At 38.7% G+C, this 20,881-nt stretch overlaps 1 protein-coding gene across 3 annotated transcripts; it reads right to left on the bottom strand.

The window, feature by feature from the left end:
• Positions 1 to 764: 764 nt before the first annotated feature.
• LOC109994323 (endophilin-B2) lies at positions 765 to 19,665 on the bottom strand. 3 transcript variants are annotated; one of them, XM_020647627.3, is made up of 12 exons: positions 19,494 to 19,665; positions 18,213 to 18,354; positions 17,852 to 17,863; positions 11,460 to 11,588; positions 10,963 to 11,096; positions 9,888 to 9,980; positions 7,562 to 7,624; positions 6,149 to 6,172; positions 5,185 to 5,274; positions 3,616 to 3,716; positions 1,640 to 1,841; positions 765 to 985 (listed from the first exon to the last, which is right to left on the bottom strand). In XM_020647627.3, exons 1-12 carry the CDS (start codon positions 19,554 to 19,556, stop codon positions 878 to 880), a joined length of 1,161 nt encoding a protein of 386 aa, XP_020503283.1. In that variant the 5' UTR covers positions 19,557 to 19,665; the 3' UTR covers positions 765 to 877. The 3 variants fall into 3 exon arrangements, with proteins under 3 accessions (XP_020503283.1, XP_065819171.1, XP_020503298.1); XM_065963099.1 differs by lacking the exon at positions 19,494 to 19,665 and adding an exon at positions 19,175 to 19,469; XM_020647642.3 differs by lacking the exon at positions 17,852 to 17,863 and having other exon boundaries at positions 19,494 to 19,664.
• Between the last annotated feature and the right edge of the window lie 1,216 nt (positions 19,666 to 20,881).

Below are 20,881 nucleotides of genomic sequence, written 5' to 3'. Positions count from 1 at the left end.
GAATAAAAGGAGAATTAAAAAAAAGACAAAAACAAGTTTTCCTCCAACACCTTCATTTACATCCTAAACGGGCTGACGGTTTAACTTTATTCTCAACATTTCAAATCCTGAAATCTCTACAATTGTTGGCAATATTTCAGCTCTGTGCTTTGATTTTGTTTTTTATTAATATATAATTATATATTAAGAGTCTCTGTTATTGTCAGATCCAAAATAAAGAAATAAAAAATGTCCTCCCCCCCTCACATTTTTCTCTCTCTCTTGCCAGGCTGCAGTTCTCTCCTGTGATTTCTGGATGTTGTATTTCTTTAAAATGTAAGAGGCCACATCATGTTCAGGGATGGAGACTTCTTTAGAAACAGAACAGGATTTGAACACTCAATATATCCGACAGTGTAAAGGTTACACCTGAACCTTTTGGATGCACAACAATAAATACCAAATAAATAGAAGGAAAAAAAAAAGTCTTCATAATAATAAATCAGAAAACGAATCTAAAAGGAATGTTAACCTTTCCCCTCTGGGATTTTCCTCTTCTCACTGTAACAATGTCTCCATTCTCCCTGCTGTCAGTGTGTGTGTGTGTGTGTGTGTGTGTGTGTGTGTGTGTGTGTGTGTGTGTGTGTGTGTGTGTGTGTGTGTGTGTGTTAAACCTAACACTGAAGGTTACAGGTTAGTGTGAGAGTGTGAAATAATTAAGGTGAATGAAAAATCTTCATGGCTTTTTGTTGTACACACTCACACACATGCACATGCACGTGTGTGTGTGTGTGTGTGTGTGTGTGTGTGTGTGTGTGTGTGTGTGTGTGTGTGTGTGTGTGTGTGTGTGTGTGTGTGTGTGTGTGTGTTAGAGTGTGTGAGCATGTGTGTGTGTTCTTTAGCTGAGCAGCTCCAGGTATGTGACAGGCACTTTTCCTTTCTGGTTCCCTCTCTCTCCAACCAGCCAGTCAGAGTCCATTCCCGGCACTGTGTAAACTGTAATGAGCTGCAACACAGAGGACACACACTTTTAGATGTCACTTTCACACATCGCACAAAACTACCTGGAAATCTTCCCTGAATAAAAGAGACTCAATTTTGACCCCAAACTCTCCCGGAATGTTTCCTGCCAGTTAATTTTCTGTGTGAAGTCGAGGTGAGCCAATCACTACAGAAAGTATTCAGATTCTTCACCCACTCACCGGTGAGTCAACTTCCAACAGGAAGGATCAGTTTACAAGTAATGAAAGTGTGTCACTGTGTTTCTGGGAGCGGTTATGTACTCCTCCACTCTTTTTTTTGTTTGCCGTGAGAAAGTCAAATTCACATGTTGCATTGATTTAATTGTCATCACAGTAAAGGACACTGTGGCTTCATCTACTGTTTCTGGTAGGAATAGTGTCTCCTGCAGTGAGTGCATGTGTACAAGTACAAGAACCTCAGGAAGATTTCAGGGTACATAAGACATTTTCAAGAGTGCAAATGTGAAAATGGCTTTACAACCAATATTCAAATAGACAGCCAGAGCGAAGGTTAACCGGGAAAACAAGGTTGTAATAAAATTAAAAACTATAATTACAAGAGTGAGGCTATTCTGAACACTTATACTCAGAGAGATTACTGGCCAGCAGCCAACAGCAGCTTGATGATGAAATCTCACCTCATCAGCTAAAAGGGAGAGCTCACTTGAGTCAGCAGCGTCATAATCATAAAGGACTTTGGCCTTGCGGGTTCCCGTAGCTGGTGCCTGAACTTCCTCAATCTTCAGAGTGTCTGTCTCCACGGGAGTGCTGTCCCCGTCTGTTGCTGAGCCAGCAGGAACCATGGAGGGAGTCGAGTTCAGTGCAAAAGCATTGGGGAGCCTGAGAGAGAGAGAGAGAGAGCAGAAAAATACTTATATCAAATAACACAAAGCAGGGACTTTTCAAAAGGACAAAAAAATAAACAAGGCATTCACAAAGAAGCACACAACCGCAGACTGCACATCGGCACTGCAACACATGACCCAGAGGAGTCAATGGAAAAAGAAACGTAAAAACCCTCTTCCTGCACGTAATACGTTTAAAGTCAACATCTTTGAAAAAGGATGAACGTATTTTATGACTCACTTTCCCTTCAGTGCTATTCTCTCACTGGGGCTGAGACAAAGTAGGCCTCAGACAAAAGACTACACGTCTGAGGAGCAGCTTTTCCCTTTTTACTCCTCAGAGCTGTAGCCTCCATCACTCTGGATGTTTAGCCATCAGTGTTTATAAGTATTTAGGACGTTTTGAAACAAAAAACAAACCGGCTATTTTGTTGACAACCACAAAAGACAGAAAGAGGAAAGAGAAAATCACATGAGCAAACAAGGTGACGAGTTGTACTCACACGTCGTCACCAGAGCTGCATGAGACAGTGAAAATGATTTGTGGTGATGGGAAGAAAAACAACAACAACAACAACAACAAAAAGCACTGACTGGCAAAAAAAAAATATTTAAAGCCTCTTGACGAACCGTTACATCGCGCCGACCTGTCAATCATGTCAGCTACACACCTAACTATGGATAACACTTTTGTTCATGAAATCAAAACGGAGCCGTTTAAAAAAGAAATTCATCCCCCGTACAGTGTGAGCCCATGATGACAATAACTACTCATACCCATTTTGTTTTTTTAACCAGGCTGTAAACATGTTTCTTTCTGCTGTAAAAACCTATTTTTTGGCTGTCACGTGTATGTGACTTCAGGTGTTCCTGGAGCCAGCCTCTAGTGGACACTCAACAAACTGCAGGATTTTGCACTTCTGCATTGGCTTCATTTTTCAACACCAGAGGTTGCTGCTTGGTCCTAAATGTTGGGTACTTTACTTCCTGCTTCTAATTTGAAAGAGAATAAGGAACTTGACATTAACTTAACCACATATTAAAATGAAGTTCTTATTTACAGAAACTAAATGAAAACAGCTAAAGAGGATGGTAAGAAAGTGAAATGTTTGATGTCATGAGGTTGATTTTATTTTTGACTCGTCAACTGAGCCGTCTGGGAGTTGTTTTTTTTTAAAGTGAAATGATTTATTCAATGTCACTGTGACTACAGGGAGACGCTGCTGTCGGGGCATTGGCTTAGCTACGGTGCACTTAAAGGGACAAAAAACATGTGATCGATGTGATTTCAGATCTTCATTCCTTCATCCATGAGAAGCACTCACACTGAGCCTGCAGTAGGGCTCTGATCAGGGTTATTTAGGGTAGATTGTTACTCCTCTATCCTGGCTCACATGTCGCAGTGTGTGAAATACTTGTAAGCTTCAGGTAGCCACGCCCTTTCTTGTCTCCATTACTCTAAATGGGACCGTAAATTTACATGAAAACATCATGATGTTTCATAGAAGACTTGGAAGGAGAGAAAAAAATCATACAATAATACATACAATAGGTCTGTTTTTTTGCAACGCGTATAGTCGCCCCCTGCTGGCCATTAGAAAAAATGAAGGTTAAGACAGCTGCATCATCTTAATAAGATACGCCCATCTCCTATGTGAGAAGTCGTTTCTACAGCAGTCTGTATGAAGAAGAAAGGCGGGCCTGTAAAGCAACGTGAAACTTTTGTGAAGCAGACAGTCCCACCTCGTTACCTCCCGTCTGATTCTCACCTTCCCAGCTCTTTCTGTAGCTCCTGCATGTGGAAATGACACTGCTTGTAGTACGCTGCTTGGGCCTCGACAAACTCATGCAGGCAGCGCAAGTGGTTGACCTACACACACACACACACACACACACACACACACACACACACACACACACACACACACACACACACACACACACACACACACACACACAATTATTATAATAAGTGGAATTTGCTTCTGTTTACATTAAAATATGTAGATTAATTAAAATTGAATCTGAAAAATATGTAAAAAACAAATAAAATAAATACACAACATGAGAAAGAAAATTAAATGTCCTTCATTCGCTCTTACATGCCCAAAAAGGAGCAGGAAGAATCTAATCCTACCCCTTTTAAATCAATTTAATAGATATTAATACTGAGGGTTCCTGAATCTGACACACACTTTGTTTGGAAAGCATACCATGGTCCATTCCCACACTCTGTGGTTCTGTTAATCACGCACTGTCATCAACCCGTGCCACTCTGCTGTTTTTTCTGTATTTCACAATTCTGAAAACACATCAGTAATTAATTAACAACTCAAATCTTCCATTGGAATGTTCATGTTTGAGTTATTTAATTTGCCCTAACCGTATTCTGACCATGTAACATCTGTTTACATAATGTGGCAGGGTTAAAAGAATGGAGGGCTGCAGAAGCATTTGGTCAGTGCTTAACAATCTTGCTTGGAGATAGAAAGCAAACAGAGAGATTCCTGAATGTATTTGTATTCGTGAGCTAACATTCAGGAATGCTCAGTCCTGGAAAAGAGGCGGTAGGCTAAAGTTCATGACTAAAACATTATTGTACTTACTTTTTCCACTTCCTCACTCCACAGCAGCACACAGATTAATTAAAATTGACTTAACCTATGTTATATATATTTTATTGTTGAGTACTTGCATTATGATTTTACATACTGTGCATCTGAAACTAAATAAACCTAAATAAAAAATTGAGATCGTTATCTTCTGAGATTTTAAGTAGATTCATAACTTCCAAAAACCTTTTGTTTTTTTCCAAACGCCTCCTGTCTCGCCTTCCACACTTCGCGGCCTCCGTAGAGCAAGCCACTGACAGTCACTCCCTGCTAAGTGCTAATGCTAGCTCTTTAACTCAGTAGAACGCCAAATGGAGCAGCAAGAAATTCAGCCAGTCTCACAGATGACTGGAGTAGATCCTGAAGTATGTACTAATTCAAAAAAAGACTTTGAATCATGAATCCAGAATCATTTTGAATCGAAAATATGTTCTGAATCCAATTGAGACCCCAAAGAATCAAAATTGGATCGAAATGTGAGACACCCAAAGCTTCCCAGCACTACTTCCAAGTCTGAGAGTGGACTAAAGTGCTGTGAAAAACTTGCCAACCAGGAGTTAAACAAGTGTGTGACTGGGTTTAAGCCCTTACTCAGCTCAGCTGTCATAACGTCGTTGTGCATTCATAATGATTCAGCGATGGTGTAGTATCAGTGTCCCAGTCTGTGAACAGGGAGTCTGAATCATGCTACTGATACATGAAGTGGAGGTTGTATGGCCGACTTACATGTGTACTGCTGATGCCCTCCAGAAGCAGCCGTGTAACCTCTGCCTGGCGGTCAAACTCTGTTTGGGCCACTCGGAGCTCATGTTCAGCCTGAAACAGCAGAAAGAACGTTAGTGACATATTACCTTTGCACACCTGACGGTCAGATTTGACTTCAAAGACATCCTTTAAGATAAGCACCGGTAATAGATACGGTTGGCTGATAATAAAGGTCATTGAAATATTATATATGGACCAAGTTTTCATGTCATAAAACCTCTGTCTTTAAAACCTCAGTGAGATTTGATTTGATTTCTTTATTTTGAACTGTAAAAAACAAAAGCAAAAACAAAGAAATGCTGAAATTAAAAATATGTGGAAAACAAATAAAATAAATACACAACATGAGAAAGAAAATTAAATGTCCTTCATTCGCTCTTACATGCACAAAAAGGAGCAGGAAGAATCTAATCCTACCCCTTTTAAATCAATTTAATAGATATTACGGTAATACTGAGGGTTCCTGAATCTGACACACACTTTGTTTGGAAAGCATACCATGGTCCATTCCCACACTCTGTGGTTCTGTTAATCACGCACTGTCATCAACCCGTGCCACTCTGCTGTTTTTTCTGTATTTCACAATTTTGAAAACACATCAGTAATTAATTAACAACTCAAATCTTCCATTGGAATGTTCATGTTTGAATTATCCTTGCACATACCTCTGGTCCCACTCCATTTCATTTAATTTGCCCTAACCGTATTCTGACCATGTAACATCTGTTTACATAATGTGGCAGGGTTAAAAGAATGGAGGGCTGCAGAAGCATTTGGTCAGTGCTTAACAATCTTGCTTGGAGATAGAAAGCAAACAGAGAGATTCCTGAATGTATTTGTATTCGTGAGCTAACATTCAGGAATGCTCAGTCCTGGAGAAGAGGCGGTAGGCTAAAGTTCATGACTAAAACATTATTGTACTTACTTTTTCCACTTCCTCACTCCACAGCTGAGAGGTGAACAGAAAAATAAGAGGAGAAAAATAAGAGTTAAAAACATTATAAAAGGGCGATAAGAAACAAACAGATTATACAAAGAGAGAGCATTATTAGGCTATATAATATGTGACTGCATGACAAAGACTGAGGGACATCATTCAAAGGTCACATGTTCTCCTCCTTTTAAACCAGTGTAAATAAGTCTCAGAGCCCCCAAAAACATGTCTGAGAAGTTTCTTGCTCTAAATCCACTCTGATCCTGTATTTGATCATGTCTATAAACCCCTCTATTTCAGCCCTGCTCAGAACAGGCTGTTTCTGTGTCTGTAGCTTTAAACATGTAAATGAGCTGTGTCTGACCACACCCCCTTTCTGGAAGGGCTTTCTCCCTCCATGTCTTATTGTTTACAGTAAGAAGGCAGACTCAGAGGGCAGAACAAACACCTAGCTGTGGGAGTGTCACTACTTGGGGGAGGGGTTACTGCCCTTTGTGATGTCATGAAGGGAAAATATTCAAATAGCCTGTTTGAGCACACATTTTCTGAAAAGTGGAGCAGGGAAAAGACGGAGAGGATGGACTTTTCTCTTACTTGGGGGGTTTGTAGACACACTAGGGACACATATTAGTGTTGGAAAAACACAGTGAAGTGTATTTTGCATATGTGACCTTTAATCTCCACGTTAGTGACAAATAAAGCGATAAATAATTAATTACATATAGACATACGTAGGGTAGTTTTTTTTTAATATTGATCACTCAAAAACTAAATTATCTTGTCTTATTGATTGTCTTATGATTAAATATCTTTTTGTTTGATAACAGCATTTGAGGGACCAAAACAATAAATATGTATATATCTATATCTCTCTACAAATAAGAGATAGAGCTAAAAAAAATATATCGGGCCCTTATATCAGGATCAGAATTTTTTTCCACACCAATAATGGTATCGCTATCAGCCCCAAAAATTCCAAAGTTTTTTCACATCTTAGCTCATTAACAATACTTCCATTTGAGATCACCTCAGGAAACTCCTCAAAGCGTGGCAAACAATTTAGCAACTTAAAGCTCAATAAATCAGGGGAGAGAGTATGAAGAGTTAATGAGCAACATCCCTCTGAGCTTGAAGGATGCTTCTTATCAATTTAATGCCAACACTTCTCATTAGTGTTACATACACTACATATTATCAGACAGGATGACACAAAGGTGTGCAATGCAACTTGCACTGCATTCCTACCAGAACGTTAAGCGTTCTGACTAAACAATAATAAAACACACACCTCTTCCTGCTGACCTTTCACTCTTTGTTTCTGATAAGACTATACAGTATGTACACAGGAGCCGGCACAGTTTACGTCAGTGTGAAAGTGCTTAAGTCAGAGATCTGTGTTCTTACCGCAGAAGCACTTGCAGAAAGCACGTAGTTACGAGGTCTAGTCTCCTGGAAGTCTGGAGCCATCTACAGTGAAAGTAAATGTAAAAATGTTAAAGGTTACTGTCAGTCAACACTTATTCTATCGCACAGTCAACATGCTTCAGTTCACTCCAGAAATTAAGATATAATGAGTGTCTCGTGGAAGATCGATACGCACTCCAGTCAGTAATCTGGTCAAGCTTGTATTTGGAGTTTAGTCAGACACAGGCCGGATTCACAGAGATTTTATTCAGATAAAAATGAGGACGATTCTTCATAATAAAGTTAAGCCGTTCTTAAGAATCTTCTTATGTCTCATTCCTGATTATTTTCTTAAGAACTGTTTAATTTCTTACTAACTTCAAGATGTTATTTCAGTATATTAAAATAAGCATGCTTGTCATTATTATTGCTGTCTGTCGGTAGTTAAAAAAAGGTTTCAACATGAGTTAGTTTCTTTGGGTAAAGGCAAATTAGATTAAAGTTAGCTGTCAAATTTGCTCATTTGAGACATGAGACTTAAAGCAAAAACAACAGTGTCAAGCTCAAATTAAAAATAAACGTTAGACACATTTAGTAAAACTGAAAATGTAAATTGATTGTCTGAAATGTGTTTACATGAATAAATTTAGAGGCGTACCTTTTCACGGTAACAATTTTAGGACAGGTGTAGTGTGATCTTAAAGTTACGAAGAACATTGCGAAGATTTGATTTCTTGTTTCTTCTTAAGTTTATTTTTTTTTGGAAGAAACATAAGAAGAACGTTAAGAAAATAAATACACACTTCATACATGAATATCAAATCTTCTTAACTTTTGTCTTAAGACTGAAGTCAAGAAGAAAGCAGCACTTAAGACCTTTTTTTGTTTTCTTAAGAAAGTTTTGTGAATCTGGGCCCTGACCTTAATTTTTGGTATTTTTTAATTCATGACACCTTGTATTTTTTACGAAAGTTGTTGTTGTAAAGGTTCAAGAAGTTCAGCTTCAGCGAACAGCCTGAAGGCGTTGTGTTGAACAGATGTTGTGTTGAACAGCAAAGAAAAACAATCAGTCGAGGCAGCCGAGTGAAGTAGCAAAACAGTGATTCTCACTTTAAAAGAAACAGTTCTACTCTTAACCAAAGAGCTGCATCTCTGTTATGTTCCCTTCAAATAACAAACCGAGCCTGAGAGGGGCAAACACTTTAAGTGGAAGAACATAAACCAGGAGAATTTGCACTGAAAGTTTAAATTAAAGTCTTTAGGGTGTTCGTAGTCATCCACTAGTTGATTTGTACCTATGAGCCATTTAGACCCTAAAATATGTTTGAAAATGTAGAGACCCTCGTTTGAAACATGATGGATTGCTAATTAGTCATTTCTTATTTCTAAGTGCAGTATTGGGTTGAAGCCAACTGCATACACGGGAGGGGTTGTTGCTAGGTAATACCTGCAGGAATACCTTCTCTTGAGGTGTGCCTGAACTGATAAAAGAAAGGTGCAGAGAGGTGATGTAATTCTACTGTTTGTAAACATTGTCTCCAGCAACACAGAAACTAGTGACTGATCTGGGTAATTTACCGAGCTGACCAATCCGTCCTACAAGCTTCAAGGCCAGTCGGGAGGAGTTTCTTTATCATGCGCATGCCAACATGCAATGATGTCACAAAAGTCTGGCTTTATCAGTCAGCAGTCATTTTAGTGCTGCACTGAAATCAAAAGTTGAGTTACAGTCAGACTTTTTAAAAACCTAACAGTGAAACAAGAAGACACTTAAAAAACACACAAGAGGGCACATTTATGCCTCGATCATATTCAAATAAGAAAGGTATGCTGTCATAGTAGCTTTTAGTTCAGGCATTTGAATTAGTTTGTACTTGTGTCGTACAAAGTCTGCAAATCAAATTGATTTTTTTTTTCAGAATTCTTAAGAAAAAAGTACAAATTGTCCGTGCCTACTGCGGTCACAGCAGCGCCATGAACTGTGTATGATTCTATTTTAAAAACGTCTAACGCCGAAGAATGAATAAAGCTGAAGCAGAATCAGGTCCAGGTTGTTTTTCAGTCCATTGCTGAGTTGGTAACTATTGGTTTCTTGCAACCAATAACTTGAAGGAAAAGATATAAAGCAAAAGAGACAGAAAAACAACCCAACATGTTGCAACATACTGAAAGAATGTCTTTAATACTCACTTCACCCTCGCACTGCAAAGGTTATGCACATACAGAGAGTTAGTCAGGGGCGGCACCAACAAAAGCTTTAATTAAAATAGTGATTAATGAGTGAGGGAGATGAGAATTGAACATGGGATTCACTAAAATGACTCACAGCAGCTTTAGCCTCGGCCTGCTTGGCCTTCTTCAGACGGGCCTTGCAGGCGTCCAGGTCCAGGCGAAGGTTCTCCAGAAGGCGGCGTTCTTTCTGAGTACACACAAAATGACATAATCAGTGGGAGCAGTGGAGCTGAGCAGTGAGCGTCCACAGCCAATGTAAGCAGTGCCAGCATGACCCAATCAAAATCAAAATGTCCTGTTGCCCTCTGGTGGCCACACTTATAAATGTAGGGGGGAAAAATATTGAAGAGAGTGAAGAGAGAAAATGTGATATATAGTCAAGTTTGTCTAGAACGTTTCTATGTAACACTCATTCTTGAGAATTTGGAGAAAAATCAATTTTGGGTGTTTTATTTAATTTGTACTCGTCAAGTGTGCGGAGAAGATTTATTTTTAAAAGATCAAAGTCTTAGCTATTAAACCTTGTAATGGGCCGAACTCCCTGTGGTTCATTCTTTTCTAAAAAAGCATTTTCTGCTGCTGAGGACATACATTTGGTCAATTCTGTCAGACATACAAAGTCCCAGTTTAATAATGTAAAACTTTAAGGACATTTTTTGTATTTGTTTTTGTTAAAAAAAAATTAATTAACTGTATAATCAAAACGTTTGGTTTCTTTTTATTCATCACATAAATACCATTATAATTTGTCTCACTTCCAATTTCTGTTGATTAAGTCATTTGTTTATGTGATAACATATGATATCAGTTTGAACACAAATAACAAACATTAAGAGTACCAAAGAAACTTTTCACTGACAAACTCATTTTATGAATTATATCATATCATCATCATTATATAATAAATTAAAAGTATGTCAGGCTATTTTAATATAGGCCTTAAACAATCGAAGAACTGGATCTGTCTTCAGGGCAGGCAGAATAATCAAGATACATTTGTTGTTATCACGATTATTTAATTCCACTAGCTGAAAACATAATTTCATCATTTTTCATTTCAATCATTTTATTGATATAAAGTTCTTGAAGGTATAAATCACTCTGACTTAGACATAGAAGACTACAGTGAACAGCCTTTCTGTTGTGTCAGTGTGAGGTCTCAGACTCACTGAAATGGTCCTCCAGTCTCCTTCCAGAAAGTTCCTGAGCGGGGTGAGAAAGCTGATTGCTGATGTCTGTAGGAACTCCCTCTCTGCTGCTCCTAATCTCCGCTCAAATTCACCCACCTCGATCAAAGTGCTACCTGGAAGAAACAAGATTTAATTCCATTACCACAGAGTTTTATAAAATGTATTTTGTAATGTATTCTTTATTTAATCAGATGTTGTTCATTTTATAGACACAGTTTTTACATTTTATTAGTGAGGTGAAGCTAGCAGATTTTGGTGTATTTTTTTGACAGGCAGCTTAAGATAGGGAGGAGTGAGGTCATCTTTCATCATGATGGATGAACAGTTTTCATAGGAATGTGGTGTCAGTGTAAATAAACCTGGCAACCCAGACCATCTTTAGATGTGTTAAGGATTATCCAATGGCGACTGCGATGGTTTCTGCAAATGTTACTTTTGAACCCTTGATTCTTGTTTTAAACTTCTTGAATACTAACCGTATGGAGTGCCAGGACCAAATTCCTTCGCTGCATCCTGCATATATTGACCCAACAGCTCTGCGTTGGTAATTCTGGATGGTGCCTTCCTGTCCAACTTTTCATAAAGAAATTCCTCAATTCTGGCACCTGCAGAGAAAGCCAGGAAAAGAGAATAAGTCGGTGGCACAAACAAAGCATCTGAAACTCTGAGTATACTGATCCCTCTCTCAGGTGTGGATTCAGGAGCAGGAGGGTATTTCCTGGTGGCCTAATGGTCTATTTGAGCAGTCAATGTGAACAGATAGAATGAGTAAATAGACCTCTCTGAATGTACACATCATCATTTGGATTGCGACTCTCGCTGTTGGTATATCGTGCTCAGCAAGTTGCCGTAGAACTGGGGACACAGTTAGCCAACCCAATAGAGACGGTGGCATGGGATGGAGTCAAAATCCTGTCCCGTTCCCACTTGAGTAGTGGGTGGTTGGAGCCAACATGGAGAGGGGTGGCTCTGAGACGCTGAAGTTTACTTTCACGCCTCCACAAGTGTCAGGGGACTGCCATAAGTCTACGCGGTTGAGTTGCTGGGCCAGAAGGGGTAGGGTGGTAGTAACGGCATTGTCACTGCCTGGCTAACTCATTGGCTGGCTAAATCCATACCTGGCTAACTCACTACATGGCTAACTCATTGGCTGGCTAAATCCATACCTGGCTAACTCACTACATGGCTAACTCATTGGCTGGCTAAATCCATACCTGGCTAACTCACTACATGGCTAACTCATTGGCTGGCTAAATCCATACCTGGCTAACTCACTACCTGGTTACCTCACAACCTAGCTAACTCACTACCCGGCTAACTCACATGTTGAAGGTGGCAACGCTGTTTTGGTTGCGCTGGCTACTAGTTTCTTTAAGGAAGGTTATGTGACTAGTCAGTGTAGGGGCATATTTGGGATGAGGAGTGTCTTCTGAGAGCTTATCCTTTCATTCACAAGTAACTTGTGTTTTATTTGAAATAGGCTTCTTTTAGATAATTGTTTTATCTTTTAACATGAAGCTTCTCCACACACTCCCATTGAGCCCTGTGGACAGTTGATATGAAACATACTGAACACATTTCGCTCAGTAAACCAGAATGACAGGGAGGCTGATGAACAAGCGAGTGTTCACCAAGTGTTGTATTGGAGTCAATGAAGACAAAAACAGAGGTTAAAGGAAAGCTAATGGTCTAGATGCAAAATGTGCCAGTGGTGTGCTTACACCTTTGCCACAGAAACCTTATGAACTGGGGATTTGTGGTGAAAGTGTAACTGTTCACTGGTTTAGTGTTTTTCAGCCAGATAGTGGACTAAGTTCTATCTCTGTATAAAAGCAGCCATATAACAATACATCACTGATATACTCCTATGATTTGACTTTGTCTTTTATATTAAAGCTTCTTTAAAAAAAATGGACACATTGATGTGAATGATGTCTCTGTGAAGTTTATTAAGCACAGCATTCTCCAACCTAATTGTTTAGTTTATCCTGAGCACTGTATGTAGATCATGTAACCGAGAATCATTGCTGAACAGACAGTGGCCCACATTACAATTGTTTAACAGAAAATTGTATAATAATGTTACATATTCTTCAATATAGTGGTGTTTAAAGAGACCATATTCTGCCCTTTTTGGGGTTCGTATATTTAATCTATGTATCTACTTATGTACGTTCACAATAGCTAAAGTTTGAAAAAAGTATCTGTTTTCATGTACTGCTCCTCCTTGCTCCCTCTACGCTCTGAGTCCGTCAGCTGCACTCTGTTGAGCCCACACTGTTAGACCCCACGTGGGCCAAGTCTGCTATGATTGGTCTGCCGATCTGCTCTGTCGTTATTGGTCAGCTTCTCGGAAATTTCAACATGAGCTGCAGGGCTTGCCACAATGAGCCAATGGACTTAGATCAGTGATCTCACACTGACAATAACGTCAGACTGACAAATTTTTATCGAGGGGGGCTAGAACCGAGCGTTACATGCAGCTAATGCTACAGCTAACAGGAGGAGGTAGGAGAAGCCTCGTTTCCGCGGACTTTGAATTTTTGCACATAGATGTGCCTAAACATGCACAGGACACTTGGAAAACACACTGAAGAGCATATAAAACCAGAAGAAGCAGAATATGGGACCTTTAAGAAAGCAGTCCCTCTGGGTGGCTTTGAAAAGTCACATTGGCCAAAAATCAGTGCAGTTCAATTTCTTTTTACATCAACCGTTATAATTGGTATCTTTGAATGTTGGTGTTGTAGCTGACACAGGTGCTGCTTCACATACTTTTGCTATACTGTTGTTAGGGAGTTTAAGGCCCTGTGTCCACATAGCGTTTTTTTCCAGGCAGAAAAGCGCTGGTCCGTGCGCTCAGGGGCGCTTGCATGAAGAGTTTGTGCGCTGAGGAGAAAAGCACTGCACGTCTGTCCTGTCTCTATGACAACAGTCTGTATGACCGACATTGTTCCGTTACTTTTTACTGTATGTTTTTTTATTTTAGATTGTTTATTTTCCAATCAGACATGAAGCGACGAAGTTGTGGGTACAAGACACGATCCATAGGCTGCAAAACTACAGGGAATATCATACATTTGGGAAAGAGCACCGGTGACGTCAACAGTGCCTTTCTAAAATATTTTGAAGATTTTCATTGGAGCGGCCGCACAAAACAGGCAGAGCGCTCTGAAAAAGGATGCTGGGCGCTGCACTTTTTCTCCAGACGACTGCTTTCTGCTGCAAACGCTCTCAACTCATTGAAAGAAAAACTAACTAACATAAGACGTTTATCTCCCGCTTCTACAAAAACAACCCCATTTTATTTAAAGTTGGGATGTTTTGTAAAATGTAAATTAAAACAGAATGCGATGATTTAAAAACACTGAAACACAATATTTAGTTGAAATTATAATTTTCCAAATAGTTTCAACATTTCACATGTTGTCTTTGTGTTATTTTCCATTCAATAAAGGGTTTTAGGGTGCCAGATAGCCTAGTGGTTAGGTCAACATGTCCTGTCTCTCTTCACCTCTCCAATCCAATGAAGGCAAAAAGGTTACAAATAATTTTCTTCACAAATAGAAGTAATACTTTTTAATTTTGACATTGTCCAGTTACTAATAAAACAATTTATATTTATTTAATATAAAACTGATGATATCTTACAAAAAGTTTCTTCGGAAACTTTGGGTAAATATTCTTTTTATCTTTTTGTTATTTATTCTCAAAGTGTGGTCCCTGGACCCCCAGGTGTCCGCAAACCATAGCTTGGGGGTCTGCTGAATATTTGTGCATTCTTTGACATAAGAATATGAGTAATGTAAATATTCTAATCAAAATCTTCTTTGATAAAGCTTAATGTGTGTTTTGAAACACTTTTAAGTAAATTCTGTGGTTTGTTCAGAGCTTCCTGCCAGTGATTTGAAATAGCAAATAATTCATCTTTAAAGTTAAATCACTCGGGACTCGTAATAGTGGTAAAAAAAATAGGGTAAAGTGTATTTTGCATAATATGTGACCTTTAAAACGGGAAAATTACAATATATCTTTTTATAAATCGATTCAAATTGTCATTCTGAGGTATCTTTACATCCCTACAAACGACCATTATTAGGATGTATCTGGCAGAGTGTTTCAAATAACACACATTTTATCACACATTTTCTATTGAAATCAGTATCTGCTGTTCTAAATTGGAACTGTGAATAGTTACTTGGGAAAACATGGGGATACAAAATAACACACACACCTTACAACAGGTGCAACAGAAGTGATGCTTGTGAGAGAAGATACTCTCACTAACAGAATTAATGGCACAACAGAGAGTGCTTCTTAATAGACAAAGAAATCAAACTGAACCAATGCTTTTGACTTTTCAACAGAGAACAGACAGAGTGTTAGGTAAGGTTTGTTATTTTGTCCATGTTTTGTAGTGAGCTGATTCAGTAAAAAGAAAACACTCCACTATGGTAACAAAGATGTAATGGAGTGGAATCAGACCTCTGACACAGCCCAACATTATGAGCTTCACAAGTGAGCAATAAGAGAGGACAGGTGCTCTTTAAATGTCCAACCCATATTTAACACGTAAGACCTACAAATGACATGATGACGAGTTGGATTAAGCCTGGGTGGTATCCTTGTTTTTATACCCAAATACATTCAAAAATAAACTTTTTTCCCATTAACACCAGATCTAATGACTGACATGAAAGGGGTCATTCAAAGTAATAGAGACCTCTGACCTATATTAGCTCATTGTTGTTAACAGACACACTCCTAAACAGACCATGACATGTAGTCCTGTTCAAGTGTTAAATGCTCTTGAAAAACAGTAATTTCACTGAACAGCAAGAAATAGTTTTTCTATATATTTGATTTTTAATCACTACAATAATACTAAGTAACAGTAACAATAACATGTTACACCACAAAGTATTTATTTAAACTATGTAACTGTGGCACCTAGTGTTTAAAATGGGTACTGCAGTCTAAATTCTAAACATTGTAGAGACCTGTCTCCCCCTCCTCCCTAGAATCGATGCTCACACAGGTCACCATGTGGTGAACACTGTAGCTTCAGTGTTTATCCAGCTCTGCATGGGTCTGTAAACCTTTCTGTGTTCTAACCTCTCTCCATTTTTCAAAAACATCTCCAATATTGATCCTAGTTTGAGCACGTTTCTGCTCATGGAGCTTATTAGAAACATGCAGAGGCTTTTTAGGTCGGGTACAATCACAATTCTATCTGAACCACTTCTCTTGTCTGCTTCCATCACTGCAACACCTGTTGGTTTGACCTGATAACTGCTCTCATATCTGGTAAACTGAGGGGCGTCCAAAACGGCTGTGTGGGGGGTGTCTAAAAACCGCCTACCTTCTCTGGTCCAAACAAATCCAGAGCATTCAGGAGCAGAATCTAAAGTTAGAAGGAGGACATACTGGCTGCTGCATTGTTGTCAGAGAAGACAGCACTTCAACATAGCATGTTTCCTTAATGATCATATAGTAAGCTCACTTATGATATAATTCAGTAGATATCAAACCTTTTTTGAACAACAAACCATCAAAGTCTAATTTTTGTCATGAGGATTGAATAATAAAATAATAATGGATGAGTTCAGTCTACAGAATGAAAAATCTGGATTTAAAGGAAACCTGTTTTCCACAAGTACACAGTGCAGAGAATAAGTAGAAGCCAGGATGTTCACGTTCCCCAGGAACAAACTGATTTAACTATCTGTAGTGTCATATCTTTCCATTATGCTCACATGACAACACAACATGTAGATGACCTACATTTGTATTTAATACTGTGCCATGCCTGCTCCCTCCATATGTACAGAATATTTATTCTATTAATTAGAAGAAACACTAAACATTCGAGGATAGCTTGATCAGGATGTCTTCAGTGTACTTAATAGTCTGTGAAAGTTGTTTCTCTGATACTTTATGAACTGTATTTGTTTTATTCTTGGGTATCATGTTTATTCTTGGCCCACATAGTTGGAACAAATCCACATTTGTCTGTACCGTCCTTTTCTTCAATAAATGACATAGTAGTGAAAAGGGTTATGAAATGGTTGTGAACAAAGTGGTGCAGGAGATTTACTTAGAATTAAGGAGAAATACATTATAGCCAGCTGACAATTGGTGCATGGTACTTGTGGAAAACTGAGTCTGCACGACAGAAATCAACTTGTGTGCATGAAAAGTTGGAAGTATCATTAAAAAAAAGTCCACAAACACAGACATCACAACACACTTCACAGGTTGCTAAGTGACCAGAGGAGGGTTATGAGCGTGTCAGATCAGCTCGTCAGGGATGATGAGATGAACTAAGACGTAAGGATAAGTGAACTATGGAAGTGGTAGAAATGAAAGAAGATACATTTCTAAAGGTAGAGAAAGCAAACACCCTGCACAATGAGCTCTAGTTCCTTAAGCTGTGTTTGATGAGTTCATGAAAGAAAGGATAACGAATATACACAGTGGTTTGTTTCTGTCCATACCTTTAGGAAACATGTTCAAAAAAATAGCAAAATGACAAATAAATCTTTGGTTCTGATTTCCTTAAAATGCGATTCTAAACTAATGAATCATGTTACTTTGAAGTTTAAATTTGATCAAAGAAAGAGAGATGATGAAGCTACTGTTAGTCGTGATATAACACAGACATACATATCATTCTTACAATATGAAGACAGAATGAAACACCACTATAAATATAGAAAAGATGAATAAAAAAAGATGTTAAATTAAATCAAAGAGAGGCTCAGTGCTGATTTGATCTCAATGCTCATCATCTACTTCTCTGGAGTGATAGTAAAAGGCATGGAGAGTTTCTACAGCAGAGCACTAAAACAGGGAGACTGATACTCACCAGTGTGATCGACTGTAGCATGGAGAATCAAAAAGTCACAAGTTAGAGCTCCCTACTCCAGTACGTCCCTCCATATATATATATATATATATATATATATATATCCTTATTATTGAGTACATTAAGTAGTTTAACTGTTTGGCATCACATTGCAAACATCTTCAACTGAATCTCTATTTAATAAGAACACTAACCATTAGGAGTTTGTCATCGATGAGCTCATTGTTATATGTTGCTTTTTAAAATTTATGTAGAAGTGAAATAAATCAGGACAGGAGTGACTGTGCTTGAATAGAATATAATGCAGTCTATAATAAACCGTCCCTCTGTACTTGTCAGGGTGGCTGTATTGATGTCTTACTTGGATTTGGCTGCAGCAGGACCTCGGTCTGTCTGTAAATCTTCTCAGTCCAGAGTTTGGTGCAGTCTGCGCGGCTCATCAGGCTCTCAAAGTGGGCATCCAACTCAGTCTTCTCCGCCTGGCCCAACTTCTCCTCTGTGAACTGAGAGACACACACACACACACACACACACACACACACACACACACACACACACACACACACACACACACACACACACACACACACACACACACACACACACACACACACACACACACACACACACACACACACACACACACACACACACACACACAATACTTATCAATAAGAGGATATGGAGACTAAGCTTATTGGTCTGCTTTAATAAAAGAGCTAGCACAATGAACGTGATCAATGCCTATTAGAATACGAGAGAGAGAGAGAGAGAGAGAATAAAAATATTTAAAGAGAGGCAGTGGCTATAATATAATACATACAACCATTTTTGTTCAGTGAATGACTCAGTTATAGTGCAGTGTCCGGATGAATAAATTAAGGCTTCAAAAATACCAGCACATACAACTGTCCTGTATACAGGTGTATTCATTGTGTTTTATTCCTCATTAAACAGTCTGATGGCAGCTCAGAGAAAGAATAAATAGAAGAGGCCACTCTGCTACTCATTTTCCTGTTTGTTAATATAGTAAATGATTCTGTTTACACTTTGTGCTACCTTTTAAAGAGGCCTCTGCAGCTTATTATCACTCGCCCTATAGTCTTTGTACATCAACAGAGAGAAGGTAGGAATGGACGTGATGATGTCATGACGTCGTGAAGGGTCCGGTTCACGACCATAGACTGTATTCACGACCCGACCTGCGTTTCTTGCTCCACTGACAGCAGTTTCCGTCCCCTGCCCCCTGTCGAACTTATCCACACCAATAAAAGTTTACAATTTCTTAATCTATGTTTTACTTAATCCATTCATACTACTTACCAGACGCCGCTACGCTAGCTTTTCATCAAAGATAACGTCAACCTGATGGCTAACAACACAACCAATTGTAGCATCTGGACTGCGCTGTTTAGTAACGATGTAGGCCTTAAACTATTACCAAGACGTAGCTGATTTTACTAATTACAGTATTTGCCTGCTGATTTGTATTTTCGAGAGTGTTACGCTAGCTCGGGAGAGAACTTTGCTGCAGTAAGTCAGAAACTGTACTGTGACCATGGTTAGTAACGATAGTAACAGCTGGCTGTCAAAATGAAAGGAGCCGAACTACAGCTCTCTGAACGAGTGTAACGTTACGCACCTGGACAGCTCGTGTGAAAAATAGTCCGGCACCTGAGGCCAATTTCTTCACGTTAAAATCCATGTTGATTTGTCTCACTAGCTACTGATGTTACAAACCGATGCAGACTACACCGACGACACCAGCTGCTGGATGTGATGATGGCACCACGCCAACAATCACGTGACCGCCATGACTGGGCGTTGTTACGTCACAATACGATGTAAAAAAAACAAAACAAAAAAATATCTCACAAAATGTGTTAAAAACAATTAGACTCACTTTAAATGTTAAATCTTACCATTTGTTTTATAAATGTCGATGAACAATTGCAATGACTTCACTTAGACTCCTCTTGCATTTAGTTGTAACATCATGCTGCATTCACGTGGTATCGGATACATCGGAAAAACGAGATTCCGAGTTATACAATGCACATAAACACCGACTCAAGTCTGAACAACAACTTGGAAACTCGGAAAAGAATTAGGTGCCCAACTTCCCGATTTGACGTTAGAATCGTCATCACATGGGGGGCAAAATATATTTTGTTAATGTTAACATACTTTTCATTAATTCAAGTAGCCTATTACACATCAACATTTTGCTCACATATCATCTACTTCGTAGCATCAACGCTTGTTTGGGCTGTTACAACATTCAGACTTGAACTGAAATCACGTGTACACACTGACGTGGGAAGAACTACTTCCCAACTCTGAATATTGGACCACCCGAGCTGCACTTGAATGCAGCATTAGCCAGCAGTTGTCGCTATGGTAACTATCTTTAATGTTACAGCGAAGTAGTTAGTAAGGCATAACGTGATGAAGTTGTTGCGTCTTTTGGGAAAGCATAATTTCTTCAGTTTCTTCTACACAAATCTTTATTTCGTATTGAACTCCAGACTCTCTATGAGTCATTCTTTAAAGTATTGAAGAATAAGAAAGCTTTAATCTAATGCCCGGTGACTTCATTCTTTCCCCTTGTCCCCCTCTAAATTATTTATTTTATAGGCTATTGTATTTCATGTACTGTAAATTTTGTTTTCTTATACATTATAATATATTATAATAGATAAATAAGAAAAAAAAACCATGTTGTAGCCTACAACTGACAGAGAAAAAAATATAAAACTCTGCATTTGTGCCGATTTAACAAGCATCAGATGGTTTGCTGTTTGATCTTTTGCGTCAAAATAAAAATAAAATCAGCGCTTTTTGGAAAAAATAAACTATATAAAAAAAGAAAGAAAATTAAATTACTTTATTTTGAAAGTTCTTAGGCCTACTGGAAACTTGCCGAAGTGTCTGATAGTCTGACTTTTTTTAAACTTACTTTTCAGAATCAGAATTAGTTTTATTGGCAACGTATGCTTACACACACAAGGGCATTTGTCTTCGGTGAAC

The sequence above is a fragment of the Labrus bergylta genome, chromosome 2 (assembly GCF_963930695.1).
Source record: "Labrus bergylta chromosome 2, fLabBer1.1, whole genome shotgun sequence".
NCBI lineage: Eukaryota > Metazoa > Chordata > Actinopteri > Labriformes > Labridae > Labrus > Labrus bergylta.
The sequence above is the reverse complement of the archived record's forward strand: the minus strand, read 5'-3'. Positions and strand labels throughout refer to the sequence as shown.

Excerpts from the sequence above, each read along its gene's own strand:
- LOC109994323 (XM_020647627.3), bottom strand. The coding sequence starts at position 19,556 with ATGGATTTTAACGTGAAGAAATTGGCCTCAGGTGCCGGACTATTTTTC. Across the intron at positions 6,173-7,561 it reads TTTCTGCAAGTGCTTCTGCG|CTGTGGAGTGAGGAAGTGGA; the intron begins GTAAGAACACAG and ends TTCACCTCTCAG. Across the intron at positions 1,842-3,615 it reads CTACAGAAAGAGCTGGGAAG|GCTCCCCAATGCTTTTGCAC; the intron begins GTGAGAATCAGA and ends TCTCTCTCTCAG.